The following is a 13,392-nucleotide window of genomic DNA, read 5'->3' as shown; positions in this document are numbered from 1 at the left end:
TTCAAATCTCCTCCTTCCCACCCACAGAAAAATATAATTCATGACGTGAGGGGAATTCCGTGGTTTGATTGGACACTACAGATGCATGAAGAAAAGAGAATTACCCGAGCTCACGATAGTAATGGTGGGGTTGTACATTTCACGTTTTACAGTCTGAAACTCATTCAAAACGCCCACTTACAGGAGAAATTTCTGCAGCCACAGTTAAAGCCCCAGAGAAAAGATAAGGCAGTTAGCGGCATAATTCTCGTAACCGAAAATGACACCAGTGTAAAAAGAGAACTGGGAAAAAATCGAGGGGAGAATATATCATTCAACGGGCATATGACAAAAGAAACGAAGAACATCACTGAACTTTTTTATATTATTAAAAAAAAAAAACGCGTTTACACCCACTTCACAAACATAATGACATGATGTTTTTACGTTTTGCCTGTTTGTTGTGACATGTGTTGTAATTCTCAATCTCATACTGCTCATATGACAATTTAATAAAACTTCAAACTCGTTATCTGTTGTTGGAAGGAATTTCATACACCAATACACCATAAATACTACCAAACAGATTTAGCAAAAGCATACACAGAATCTGTATACAGTTTATGTTATATCTTATTTATGTCTGAACAGCTGGAAGAAGTAATGAGGTCCTTTTAAAAACACCAATGCCCCTCTGTAGGAATACTCCATTACAAGTAATACTTAGCGGCAAAATGTGACTAAAATAAAGTACCCATTATACAGAGTGGCCCCTTTCAGAGTGTTATACACATTATACTACTGAATTATTATTACTGATGCATTAACATATTTTTAAGAAGCATTTTAGTATTGTAGCTGGTTGAGGTGGAGCTTTATCTACTAATTTATCTACTTTATCTACTGCTGGGTGTCTGTAACAATACATCGTACAGTATGTAATAAACTCATGACATGTTTTGTATTTAAAACTCCGACTGTCAGATTAAGTACATTTAAAAAGTAATGCAGATGAAAAATGGCCAGTGACCTGATTAAACAAAAAAATTAAAATTCCGTGTCTATCATTTCGTTGAAGGTATGGATTATTGAAGGGCACACAGATCTCTCCTACCAGCCACCCCCCGACTCCTTTTCTTGTCTGCACCACCATTTGTGCGACGAAACACCGCCCTCTAGTGGGCGCCAGTGTTCTTGCGCTGTAAGGAAGACGATGCTATGTGTTGCGAATGACACGTCCCTCTAGATGAAGAGATTAAATTCCCTTTATAGTGTACTTCCACATATTGCACGGAGCGAACGTAAAATAACCGACGATGGAGTGCACTGTTAAAAACATAAGCCGGATTATGCATGTGGTTAATCCAGAGGTTGTTTTATTTGACCACTTTTCTATTTTACCGTCTTTCCTGCTTTTCCGTAGAATACGCCGAGTAGCTACGTAGCCTTTATTGCTCCGCCCTCGACTGCTGCAGTTCCCCTTAAACGCAACGAAATACACCTCTGCACGGGACAGGCTGCAAATTAAAGTCACTGGTAACCCGCTTTTCATCGCAAACAACGAGCTCCTATCTGGAATTCAGCAGGGTCTATGAAGGAATTTTAACATGGATTAATAATCATACCCTCTCTGCGGGACGACTTGTTTGGACGCAGCGTCCACATTAGCCCCACAATGTATCCGACGTTACGGACGTCTTTACTATCAAGTGCCCGGTGCTGGGATGCCGACAGTGAGAGGTCATACCAGGACCTGTTTGAGAGGCTCGATACCAATAAAGATGGGAGGGTGGATGTCGCTGAATTGCGCGCGGGCCTCAAGGCAATGGGCATATTCCGCCAGGGTGCTGCACAGGTAAAAATGTCAAGAAGAATTCCTACATTTCAGACAGGAGTTTCATGTCCTGGCCTGCTTGCTTTGCATGAAATTCCTTAATAGTTTGACAATGTGGCTGACTGGTTGTCTGTGACACAAGGAGGCAAATGAGCTATTAGATTTAATCTCCTCTCTCGCAGAAAATTGTGATGTCTGGTGACCAGAACAAAGATGGGAGTCTGGACTTCCACGAGTTCACCAGGTATCTGAAAGAGCACGAGAAGAAGCTGTGGCTGACATTCAAGAGTTTGGACAGAAACAACGATGGTAGGCAATGAGTGAAGTGTTATGGAGAAGTTACTTCACTGTAAAAATACTCGTCACGAGTGTTCACACATAATGACACAAGCGAATGTTTGCAAAGCCACATGTTTATACTGGTGCATATTTCAGTAGAGGTTTTTTTTTAATCGTGTTAGGGCGCATTGATGCCTCAGAGATCCAGCAGAGCCTTGCAGAGCTGGGCACGAATGTCAGCAGAGAGGATGCCCTGAAAATCTTGCACAGGTTTGACCTCAATTTCTACCCACTGTTTCATGTTTCTATTTACAGTTTGACCCAAAGTATTGCTCATGAAGGATTCATCTGCATCACATTTATTCTTAGTACAATGTAATGCAGCATAATAATCCATCAGTTCATAGGTAAAGACTTGTCTCTCTATTTCCTTAGCATGGACATTGACGGCACCATGATGGTGGACTGGAATGAGTGGAGAGAACACTTCCTGTTATACCCTGCCCACAACCTGGAAGAGATCATACGTTACTGGAAACACTCCTCGGTATAGGACACATACACACAAACACTCCCACATATATTCTGTTGGCATGCACAAAGGCAGCTGCAGTGGAATAAATCACATGTAGTCCTCTTGTGCTAGATACTATGGATTTTCTTTGCAGTCGACATTTTGGCAGCAGCTTTGAAAGACTAGACTGTTCCAGATAATCAGGTCAGCCTGTTTCCCTCAGCTTGCTCCTCTACCTCTTAGTGCAAATAAAGATGTCATTGACTAGTTTGTTACTTGAGCTGCCAAAGATTTTTCTTGCACTGCACATAAATGGTGTCACTTGTAACTAAACTATAGAGAACTGCATTAAATTACCACCGCACCATGTTGGTCACAGACACCTTTATGCTTTTGGAAAAACATTGGACATGTTTATCTGAAACAGCTAAAGTGTGCAAGACAAGGGTTCAGTCAGCTCAGTGATTAGGATTTCACAAGCACTTCTAGCAAAAGGATAAGAAGATCAATTCATTGTTTGTTAAAACTGTTAGAACTACAGCAGTTTTTGTGGCTGTTTTGCACAAGTTTTAACAAATATACGGTTAAAAGCTTGTTATGCTCCTGATGTTTGTACCTTCTGACTGAAACCTTACATTCAAGGTTTTGTAAATGTTGTCCTCTCTTCAGAAAACAATCTGAGTTTGAAAAAAGTTGCTGCATCACTGTGAAACTAAACTTAAAAAGGAGAAGTTCTAATTTGGCTTGTAAAGTATTTTTTGTCACACTGACAACCACACAAAGAGAGGCTATGTGACATGCAAATTCCTGACAGGCCAAATAATTCTCATATGGCACTGAGTGTATCTGTATAAAGCTCTACCAGTGTCCACATATGAAAGTGGTGAGTAACTGTGCTTTTGTATTCACAAGGTGCTGGACATAGGTGACAGCCTTGCCATTCCTGATGAATTCACAGAAGAAGAGAAGAGCTCAGGTGGCTGGTGGAAGCAGCTTTTTGCTGGTGCAGTAGCGGGGGCTGTCTCTCGCACTGGTACAGCCCCTCTGGACAGGATGAAAGTCTTGATGCAGGTGACATATATACAAAAATGGCCACATATATCCTTTCCTTTAATAGATGCACATACAAATGTCCTGTACATTTTCTATTTTTATTCTGCAGGTTCACTCCTCTAAGACCAATAGGATTAGCCTAGCAGGGGGTTTCAAACAGATGATAACAGAGGGAGGTCTGACTTCACTGTGGAGGGGAAATGGAATCAATGTTTTAAAGATTGCACCTGAGACAGCAATCAAATTTATGGCGTATGAGCAAGTAAGAGACTACCTCTGTAAAGCAAAACAATTTTATATATCAAATATGACTTATTACACTTTCATAACAAACATTTTATATACATATTATTTATTTTCTTGCCATTTTTGTTGCAGTATAAGAAGTTATTAACATCAGAAGGCAAAAACATTGAAACACACAAGAGGTTTATGGCTGGCTCTCTGGCTGGGGCCACAGCACAGACAGCCATCTACCCAATGGAGGTAAGACGACTACTGCATCAATGTTTCATCATACCGCCTCATTCATGGCATGCATTAAAATGGAATGAAGTGAGATCTTTAAAGCCCCCCCACCAAAACTTCAGAAATACCGCACAAATCAAAAGAATCTGTACAGGGACAGACTGCTTCAGTTTTTCTTCTTTTGTGCTGTTGAGGTATTGAAAACTCGGCTGACTCTGAGAAAGACTGGCCAGTATTCAGGAGTTTTTGATTGCGCCAAGAGGATTCTAAGGAATGAGGGTGTTAAAGCTTTCTACAAGGGCTACATTCCAAACTTACTGGGCATCATCCCCTACGCCGGGATAGACCTCGCTGTTTATGAGGTATGCAGGCTTTGTGATGCATTCTGCTCCTGTAGTGTACTTGTGCCATGCTGATGCACAGTATCACTTCTCTCCCGTGTCTCAGAGTCTAAAAAACACTTGGTTGTCATACTACGCCAAAGACTCAGCTAACCCTGGAGTTCTGGTGTTGCTGGGCTGCGGGACCATCTCTAGTACCTGTGGCCAGCTGGCTAGCTATCCACTCGCACTTGTACGCACACGGATGCAGGCACAAGGTGAATTCAGTATATTTGAGAACAGCGATGACAAAACTTACATGACACTAAATAACACAGTGCATAATATTTTTCATTATAGGCAAGATGTTTATGTGGTGACAAAGTTCTGTAAAGGTATCCAATATTTTATGTAAACATAGAGTTGTGTTAAAACCAACATGATGTGAGTGGGCTGCAATAGAGAGGCATATCCTTCTGTCATTTAATTCACACCCTGGGATGAAATTACAGTGTAAAGTACTTTCTGGTGTAAGGTATGGACATCAAATTGCCCACACAAACTGATAAATCATATTTACATAAATACTAAAGTGTCTCTTTAAAAGGTGAACCCTACCCCGATAAACCTGTACTGAATTTGTGTAAACTGGACGTTACATTTTACTTACATCAATATACCCGCTATTTACCCCTTTCAACACGCAAAGTTGCTCAGTAAAGCTATCTTTTATACAAAATACAGAAATAAAACATGTGGACAAAGCCCTGCTTCCCTAACTTAATGTTTCTTTGCAGCGTCTCTAGATGCATCAGACCAGCCCTCCATGAGTTCTCTGATGAAGAAGATTGTAGCCAAAGATGGTTTTACTGGACTCTACCGGGGCATCCTGCCAAACTTTATGAAAGTCATTCCTGCTGTCAGCATTAGCTATGTGGTTTATGAATACATGAAGACTGGCTTAGGAATCTCCAAATGACAGTGCAAGCAAATAAAAAAAAAGGCATTTAAAAAACATTTACTGTATTTGTCAGACTTGAAAATGTCTGAAAAAAACACCAAGAGGACAGATGGACATCAAACATACAGAGCATGACTCCCACCAAATGGCACACAAGTTCAGTGGATGGAAAACTGCATGTATCCCAATAAGGGTTGTCTGTCAGTAGCTAAAGCACTAATCATTTGTAGTGAGCATGCTTTAATTTTTATTCTGCTGTTACACACAACACACTCCCTACATTTACTCACCATCCAAAACAATACTTGACACAAACACAGTACTGTACATAAAAACAACTTAAAACATGCATAAACAGTAGCAATTATTATACATAACAGTTGGTTATCGTACTGTTATTCTTTTAAAACTGTGATGAACCAAACAGTAGCTCAGTGGGACACACTGTCGTGCTCTTTGTTAACAACAAAGAAAACATTTTCTCCAGAGAAATGTGGAGCTAATCGTAGACTGTATAAGACGTGGACGTAGCACCCGTGACATCACGCACTGGTTTCGGGGAGTCGGTTTTGTAACCAAACCATGGGCATTTGAGCTGCGCCATCTTGGATTTTAGTGGGAGTGTACTTTCCATATTTGGCGGAGAGGTGGTTACTACGGGTCAGCCGGCCGAGAACCCGCCCACTTAGCTCGGAGCAATATTTAACATTTACCGGCTTTCACTGTTGCCTCCAGCCACTATGCCCTTACAGTTACAACAGCACACAAACAACAGCAGCCGCTTACTGACCGAGCTGCTCTGTCCCTGCAATGTCGGACTTCTTTAACAGAAAAATGAGACGAAATAAAATTGTAGCCTAGTATTCCCGCAATAACTCTGAGAGCAGGGAACACACCGCAACAGCGTTCCTAACATTAGCTGCTCCGGTCCTCTATCTGTATCAGCAGCGACCATAAATCGGCAATGAAGTCATAAGCTAGCGGCAAAATATGCTAATACATGCTAATTAGTGCAAACATGCAGGTAAAATAGTGAGAAATTTACTTACCGAAAAAACTGCAAAACAGACTCCTTCGACGGTTGGTTAGTACAGCCTACACTACAACAAGCCATATTGTCACAAAAACCTATCCGAACATTGGCAAACAAACACGGACACTGCAGCCCCTGTCAACCGCTCTGGATGTAGCCGCCTAGCCCAGCCGATGCTTTAGCAAAGAGCTAACTGCCAGTGCCTGTCTATGGGCTGTCACTCAACGTAACGCCCTAATTTATGTAAGAATTTTAAGCCTAAATAACACTAAAGTGTTCACGGAGGTGGAAACTATCAATAGAGACCAAAAACTGTTTAAATGTCAAAAAATGTACCAGGCTATAAATATGTTTTTTAGGCTGTAAAGTTGGCTCTTTTAACATGGGGGTCAATGGAGAAGTGCTCACTTCTGGAGCCAGCCCCCAGCGGCAGCCGAGGAACTGCTTTTTGAACGCGGAAGTGATCCTCATTGCTGAAACTCCCCCCTTGCTTAGAATGAGGAAAAAAAGACACTGTGCCAATTTAAACTTTTAATTCCACACTTATCAGGGGCAATTTATCCCTTTTCTAAGATGTAAACACCAGCCCCAGAGTGACATCAGCCCCAGGCTAACACTGCTCCAATCTAAAGCAGCTGTCAACTAAAAACAATTGGCCCTGAAAACTCAATTCTTGTTAACACTGGAATACTGTGTGCATGAACACACACACTCACATCTTGTGCAATGTGAAAATCACTAACTCCACATTCTGTGTGTTATCTCATAATTATTTAAATGTGCCTTACAGCCACTTGATGTGAACTTTCTGACATCAGCAGATTTTTTTTAATTTTACTATATACAGGTATACTGTGTGTCTGTAGTGTATAAATCTTTTTGTAGTTATAATTATTTATGGGTTTTAATGATGGTTACTACTAAGTAACATGGTGACATTTTTAAGAAAACAGTCATAATTAGTCATTGGACTATAAACCTTGCAAGGAGCATGTTTTGTCTTGTGTCACTTCTCATTTCAACACTTCAAGATGCCCCCCCCCCCCCAAAACACCCACAATAAGGTTCTGTTACATTTAACATGTTGTTACTTGTTCCTGTCACAGCCAAGAGGTGGGAAATTTTTATTTACCACATGACAATCAGCATTTTGTCTTATTTACACTGATGGGGATTTTAAGAACTAAAACTCGATTTAACAGTTGGTAGCCTGAGCACGTGGAAACTTCACACAGAGAAGTTTAACATGGTCTTTGGTTAAAGGCTTACTTGAGAACAGTGATGTCAAGTTCAGCTCCCCCAAGAGTGGAGATATCTAGTTTGATTATTGAGATGTGTTGAGAGCTCCACTCAGTGGTTAATAAAGACAAAACAAGTCAAATTAAATGGTATTTGTGTGTCAGTAGAATATAAGTAAACCACATCATAATAGTATTTTAGACCTTTGAACTTTTTATTTTTTATTCTTCATTCTTTTTTATATTAATATTGGGGTATTCTACGTATCAATTTGTATCCTACTATGTAGTTTAACAAAATGTATAGTAATATAAAAAAATAGCTGATGATACAGTTTAGACAGCACATAATGTCTAAAGTCTAGAACACCCCTGCTGCTGTAAAGTCATTGCCGTAATACCTAGGTTTATAATTCCTTTTTAAAGTACACGTAATGCGATTATATCTGTAATACACCTGTAATATCCGTAAACGTCGTTCTGTTTTCCTGGCTGGAATGTTTACAAAGTCTGCGTTTCCCTACACACGACCTCGCAGTCCTTCTCTCAGCTGATAGGTTTAAATCATTTTGTCCTAACCGCGCACCGTAGTTGGGGGTACCACGGCTCTGCAGTTGTTATAAAGAGGTGGGCCCTGCGTAATAAGCAACCTGCAGAATAAGAGCAGCTGGTTTAGGTGACTGTGTCCGCTTTGTTGTTATTACGCGGTGAACAAGGTAAGTTTTTGTCGTGTAATCTCAGTCGACACCGTCCTTGTAAAAAAGACAAATAGCTAGCTAGCTCTCTAGCTGTTAGAAAGTGCCAACTAGCTGCTAGCAAACTGTCAGCAGCAGCTAAAAATATTCTCCTGCCGAAGTAATATTCAGTCGGCACAGCTGAACAGGCAGCGGGGAGACTGTGGTAGGTTACAGATAGCAAGCAAGCTGTATGCTCTTAACTAGTCTGCTATGTGAAGTTAGTTTGTGGCGTTAAAACCTGTTGCTTGGACTGTGAAAGTCTGATAGGATGATTGCATTAACGTTAAGCGGTTGTTGTGGTCTGATCTGTTCAGGCAAGTCCAGGTTCACAGTTAAGAGACAGCCACAGTTCCTTACTCGTATCTGTCTAGCCTGTCGATAAGCCTTTTAGCCTTATGGAAAGCCGTTTAGCCTTTATGGGTGAATCAGACTGCTGCTCACGATGTTCGCAGTTGGTGTATTTGGAAACTGGTATCCATTCCTAGATTTATGAGGTTGGGTTTCATATTAAATTGATCATTTCATGTCACATTTACCGTTTATATTTAGATATGACAATAGGCTGTGGCCAAGCCTTCAGTGCTTGTCATGTATTGTCATTACATTGTTATGATAAGTGCGAGGTACAAACTGTAATTGACCTTGATATTACTGATGTATTGGTAACCAGTTGTCAGCAGTATCTCAGGGTCCTGCACTGATACCAACGGGCCATTAAACATGTAAGGAAACAGCAGAACAGGCATCAACAAGGCCTTTAAGATTTATCTGTGACTTTGTCCACCAGTCTTGGACAAACTCCTTATCAAGTTTACAGACTTTGCAAAGCAAGATGTGAATTTAACACAAGCTATTATGCTGTTAATTACTTAGCTTTGAGTCTGTGTTGAATTTGTAATCTACTTCCTAGTTTTTTAATTGCACAGCTAGATAAAAAAAATGAATCCTTTAGTTTACTGTTTGCCTTTTCTTTGCATTGTAAATAGTGAAGCATTATGGGCAACACAAGTGACAGGGTGTCTGGAGATCGCCATGGAGCCAAAGCCCACCGCTCAGACAGCAGCGGCAGTCACAAAGACCAAGAACCCAGCAGCAAGATGGTGGACAGCACAGATGACCCCAACATCTTCAACACCCATGGGCCTGAGTCCAAGGTACTGCTGGAAAAATACAGAAATACAGATTATTGTGCAGAACCTTGTTTGTTCTGTAAGAATAGCTTTCTGATTTCAGCGTCATATATTAGGTTTGATTTTTCTAAAAACTGCTGGCAGTTAAGATTTGCAGTGAATTACTTTTAGGCATTAGGAGAGAAAGAATTCACCCCAGATCTGGATGACCTGGTGAAGACTGGTCCTCAGGCTCGACCCACTGTGATCCGATGGGCGGGTGGAGGGAAGGAGGTCTACATAGCCGGTTCCTTTAATAACTGGAACACAAAGATACCACTAAATAAGAGGTAAACAGGATTGTTTTTGCTGGAGATGACAGTAAATTCTCACTTTCGCTGCCTTAGATGGATGACCATGCCATTTACCTAGCTGCAACCACAAATGTGACTTGTTTTGACAGAGAGAAAAACCCAACATTGCACTAAACCTCTTTCTCTTCCTCTCTACGAAGCCATAACGACTTTGTGGCAATTCTGGACTTGCCTGAAGGAGAACACCAGTACAAGTTTTTTGTAGATGGGCAGTGGGTCCATGATCCCTCTGAGGTATAACATCATCGCCTTGTTCTTGTCATTTTCATGTTATTAGTATACCTGTTTATTAAGTTCTTGATTGAAATGTAGAAAAAAACCCTTTGTATGTATGTTTTTTCTCATCATTTTGATCTAGAAAAAGTTCAGTTCCTGACTCTGAATTTTGGTATAAACACGAAAGGAGCTTTTATGGAAATTAAGACATTATAAAAGAAATTAACAATAGACGAGATGAGATGATAATCTCATCCTTTACAAAACCCTAAGGTGCTGAATAATTACACAATGCTCGATCATGACCCCTGGGAACATTTCTCTTCTGCAGCCAGTGGTAACCAGCCAGCTCGGCACCATCAACAACCTGATCCAGGTGAAGAAGTCTGACTTTGAGGTGTTTGACGCCCTGCAGGTCGACTCTCTGGAGTGCTCAGACACATCAGGTCAGCTTGCATCCACATTGTTTGCAATGGTTCTAACTGATGAAACTCAAGAAGTTTCATCTGGTAACATAAATAGTTACTGGAAGAGTGTCATTTTCCAATACATGGTAGGAATATGTGCAGATCCAGGCTTCATGACTAGCAACTAGCAACATATTTACAATAAACAGGAACAAAAATTAAAAAGTAACAAAGGCTTTTTGCATTGGAAAATTTTAGGAAACGTTCAAATGTTATTAGCAACGTGATTTTTGTCTGTATCTTCACAGATCTGTCCAGCTCCCCTCCAGGTCCATATGGACAGGAGCAGTACATTTTCAGACCTGAGGAGCATTTCAAAGCCCCACCGATACTCCCACCTCACCTCCTTCAAGTCATACTCAACAAAGATACCAATATATCTGTCAGTGTTTATACCTTTCCCATTGCCACATCTCCCTATTTACAACTGTGATTAAATACTTTATATTTTTAGACCTTAATCTTAATTTGCCTTGTCTTTATTGTTGCTTATCATTTTCTGATATTATTTGTAACTTTTCCTCTTACTCTGCCTTGTCAGTGTGACCCTGCCCTGCTGCCTGAACCCAATCACGTCATGCTAAACCACCTTTACGCTCTCTCAATAAAGGTAGGTTTACTGGAAAAAGCTGAAATATCTCTCACTAGTCTCACTCTGTTTATTTTCTCAGTGGATTTGGATCCCACTGATGGCAGCTTGCCTGTGTGTTGTTTTTCTCTCTGCGTAGGATGGAGTTATGGTGCTGAGTGCAACTCACAGGTACAAGAAGAAATATGTCACTTCTCTGCTCTACAAGCCTATCTAAACCTCAGCTTGGGTGCGCCACAGTGCTTTTAGAAAGCAGCCTGTTTGTATTCTGCTGTTTTTTTTTGTATCATCACATTTAGCCAAATTGTGCACTGAAACAAGTTTACAGGTGAGCTCAAGGCCAGTGGCTGTGACTGTGGCTTGTTTTTTTTGTTTTTTTTTAAATAAAAGGTTGCACTTCTGTCTACATAGGGCTCAGAACAAAAGTAGCGAAGTGTGTGTGTGGTGTCAGCGAGAGGTGAAAACCATACTGTGGCTTTTACCTGTGACATCTTCAGACAGATGAGAGACTGACTAAATCACTGTGTGTATTTGAGTTTTTGCTGCACCTTGTGATTATATGCATGTTCGTGTTTTAAAAACAGGATTGTTTTTGGTGCATATCTATGCCATATGCCACCTTGGCAGGTAGGGGATCTGTTTGATGAATGCTTTGATTAAGTGAGGGATTTTGAGTGTTTCTGGTGTGGATCAACAGTTTGGTTTTAGGTGTTGTGTTGTCATTTCCTCCTCCAACTGACTCGATTGAGTTTTTAACTAAGTGACTTAACATTTTTCTTGGAAAGTGCATGCAGAATCACAGAATGATTCGGTCAGGCCTGTAGTCACATTGGAGGTGCTGACGAGAGCAGTGGACTGGGCTTTGCTTGAACATGAAGTGCAATAACCTGCTGAGTAAAGGTACTAAATTTTGTTTAGGAGGCAGCAGATGTCAGTTCATATTACATAAGTTGAATTTCCCACAATTTCAGTTTTGTTAACGTAATCATCACTATAGATGGAGTACTTGTCTGCTTCAAGAGGAAAACCCTCTTTGGATGGAGGATAGTGGTCAAAGGTCAATGTTTAGTTCTGTTGTTGCCTTTATCTTGACATAATTGTGCAAGCACTTTACCATCCTGTGAGCAGGAGTGTCGACAGAAGCTTTCAACTATGCAGCACACAACTCTTGTACTGTAGTTTCTCTGGGCTATAGAATCCAATTTGTGCTTTTTCTTTTTTCTTTTTTTTGATATGATGAACTTGCAGTGCTTTTTATGCGTGTGCATCTGTACTGAGTTGTGTTTATCAAATAGAAATGTACTGTATGTATCTGTTACATGTAAAGTCATACACAAAGCCGTGTTCACTCAAACCGTTTCAACTTGCTGCTTTGCATGCATTGAATGTAACTTCAGAGGATATGGCACGCTTACTGAGTGTGGTCCACATTCAGAAGCAGACTGAGCGCAAACGCACATTTTTGGAGGAATCAACAGGGCTATGGGGATGAATAGCTGCCATGAATTTTAATGTTGTACAAAGTTTGCTCATGTATGTGTGCTCTATAACCATTTAAGCTCATCTGTATTTTGAGGTATGGTGGCTTTAAAAGTTATTTTTGTCTCTTGTAAGTCGTGCTGTTTAATTGTCTGCACTGGCAGTACAGTATATACCCACAGTGGATACACTCTACAGAACTATAAAAGGGGCTTTCATGAATCCTGTCGGTGATCAGCTAGACAACTTTAGTGAATGTCGAGCCTAGCCATGAAGTTTTGTCCAAAGAGTTTTTAAGACTTATATAGATATGATAAGGGAGTACGGACAAAAGCTGTGGAAGTGGTGATTTAAGGCTAAAACCAAAACTTGAATTTTACAACCGTTTCATGAATGTTTTAAAATGCTTTGAAGAATCAGTGTGAAGATCCACTGTACAATGTTTTACTTGTTTGCAAATAAAGAGAGGACACGCTGGTCCTAACTCCTGTTTTTTTGTTTTCTTTCTAAAGTAAGAAGCTAATACTCTGGGTTAGAGACACACTCTTTTGGTCCACATAAGTTTCAGGTTTGTTCAGTCTATGTTTTGACATTTTGACATCTTTAATACCCACGTCCTGAGAGAGAGTATTTAATTTCATCTGTACAGTTTAATAGTTGGAATTACAAAACTGTCTCTTGAAAGGTTAAAGACTGTTGTGCTTTACCTTCACACCTTGCTGTAATGATGTCAAAGTGTACC

At 40.4% G+C, this 13,392-nt stretch overlaps 2 protein-coding genes across 2 annotated transcripts; both read left to right on the top strand.

Moving 5' to 3' along the window:
* The first annotated feature begins 1,306 nt into the window (after positions 1 to 1,306).
* Positions 1,307 to 6,168, top strand: LOC121192684 (calcium-binding mitochondrial carrier protein SCaMC-1-like). Its single transcript, XM_041054480.1, has 10 exons — positions 1,307 to 1,834; positions 1,996 to 2,122; positions 2,275 to 2,362; positions 2,528 to 2,639; positions 3,519 to 3,677; positions 3,769 to 3,921; positions 4,038 to 4,145; positions 4,322 to 4,489; positions 4,575 to 4,725; positions 5,245 to 6,168. The coding sequence occupies exons 1-10, from the start codon at positions 1,655 to 1,657 to the stop codon at positions 5,424 to 5,426; spliced, it is 1,428 nt and encodes a 475-aa protein (XP_040910414.1). The 5' UTR covers positions 1,307 to 1,654; the 3' UTR covers positions 5,427 to 6,168.
* On the top strand, positions 4,624 to 13,128 carry prkab2 (protein kinase, AMP-activated, beta 2 non-catalytic subunit). Its single transcript, XM_041054483.1, has 9 exons — positions 4,624 to 4,634; positions 8,305 to 8,395; positions 9,403 to 9,570; positions 9,718 to 9,875; positions 10,040 to 10,133; positions 10,447 to 10,561; positions 10,831 to 10,964; positions 11,124 to 11,192; positions 11,311 to 13,128. Exons 3-9 carry the CDS (start codon positions 9,412 to 9,414, stop codon positions 11,386 to 11,388), a joined length of 807 nt encoding a protein of 268 aa, XP_040910417.1. The 5' UTR covers positions 4,624 to 4,634; positions 8,305 to 8,395; positions 9,403 to 9,411; the 3' UTR covers positions 11,389 to 13,128.
* Positions 13,129 to 13,392: the final 264 nt, after the last annotated feature.

Source organism: Toxotes jaculatrix, chromosome 14, assembly GCF_017976425.1.
Source record: "Toxotes jaculatrix isolate fToxJac2 chromosome 14, fToxJac2.pri, whole genome shotgun sequence".
Lineage (NCBI taxonomy): Eukaryota > Metazoa > Chordata > Actinopteri > Toxotidae > Toxotes > Toxotes jaculatrix.
This window is presented reverse-complemented; position numbering and strand designations above follow the sequence as displayed.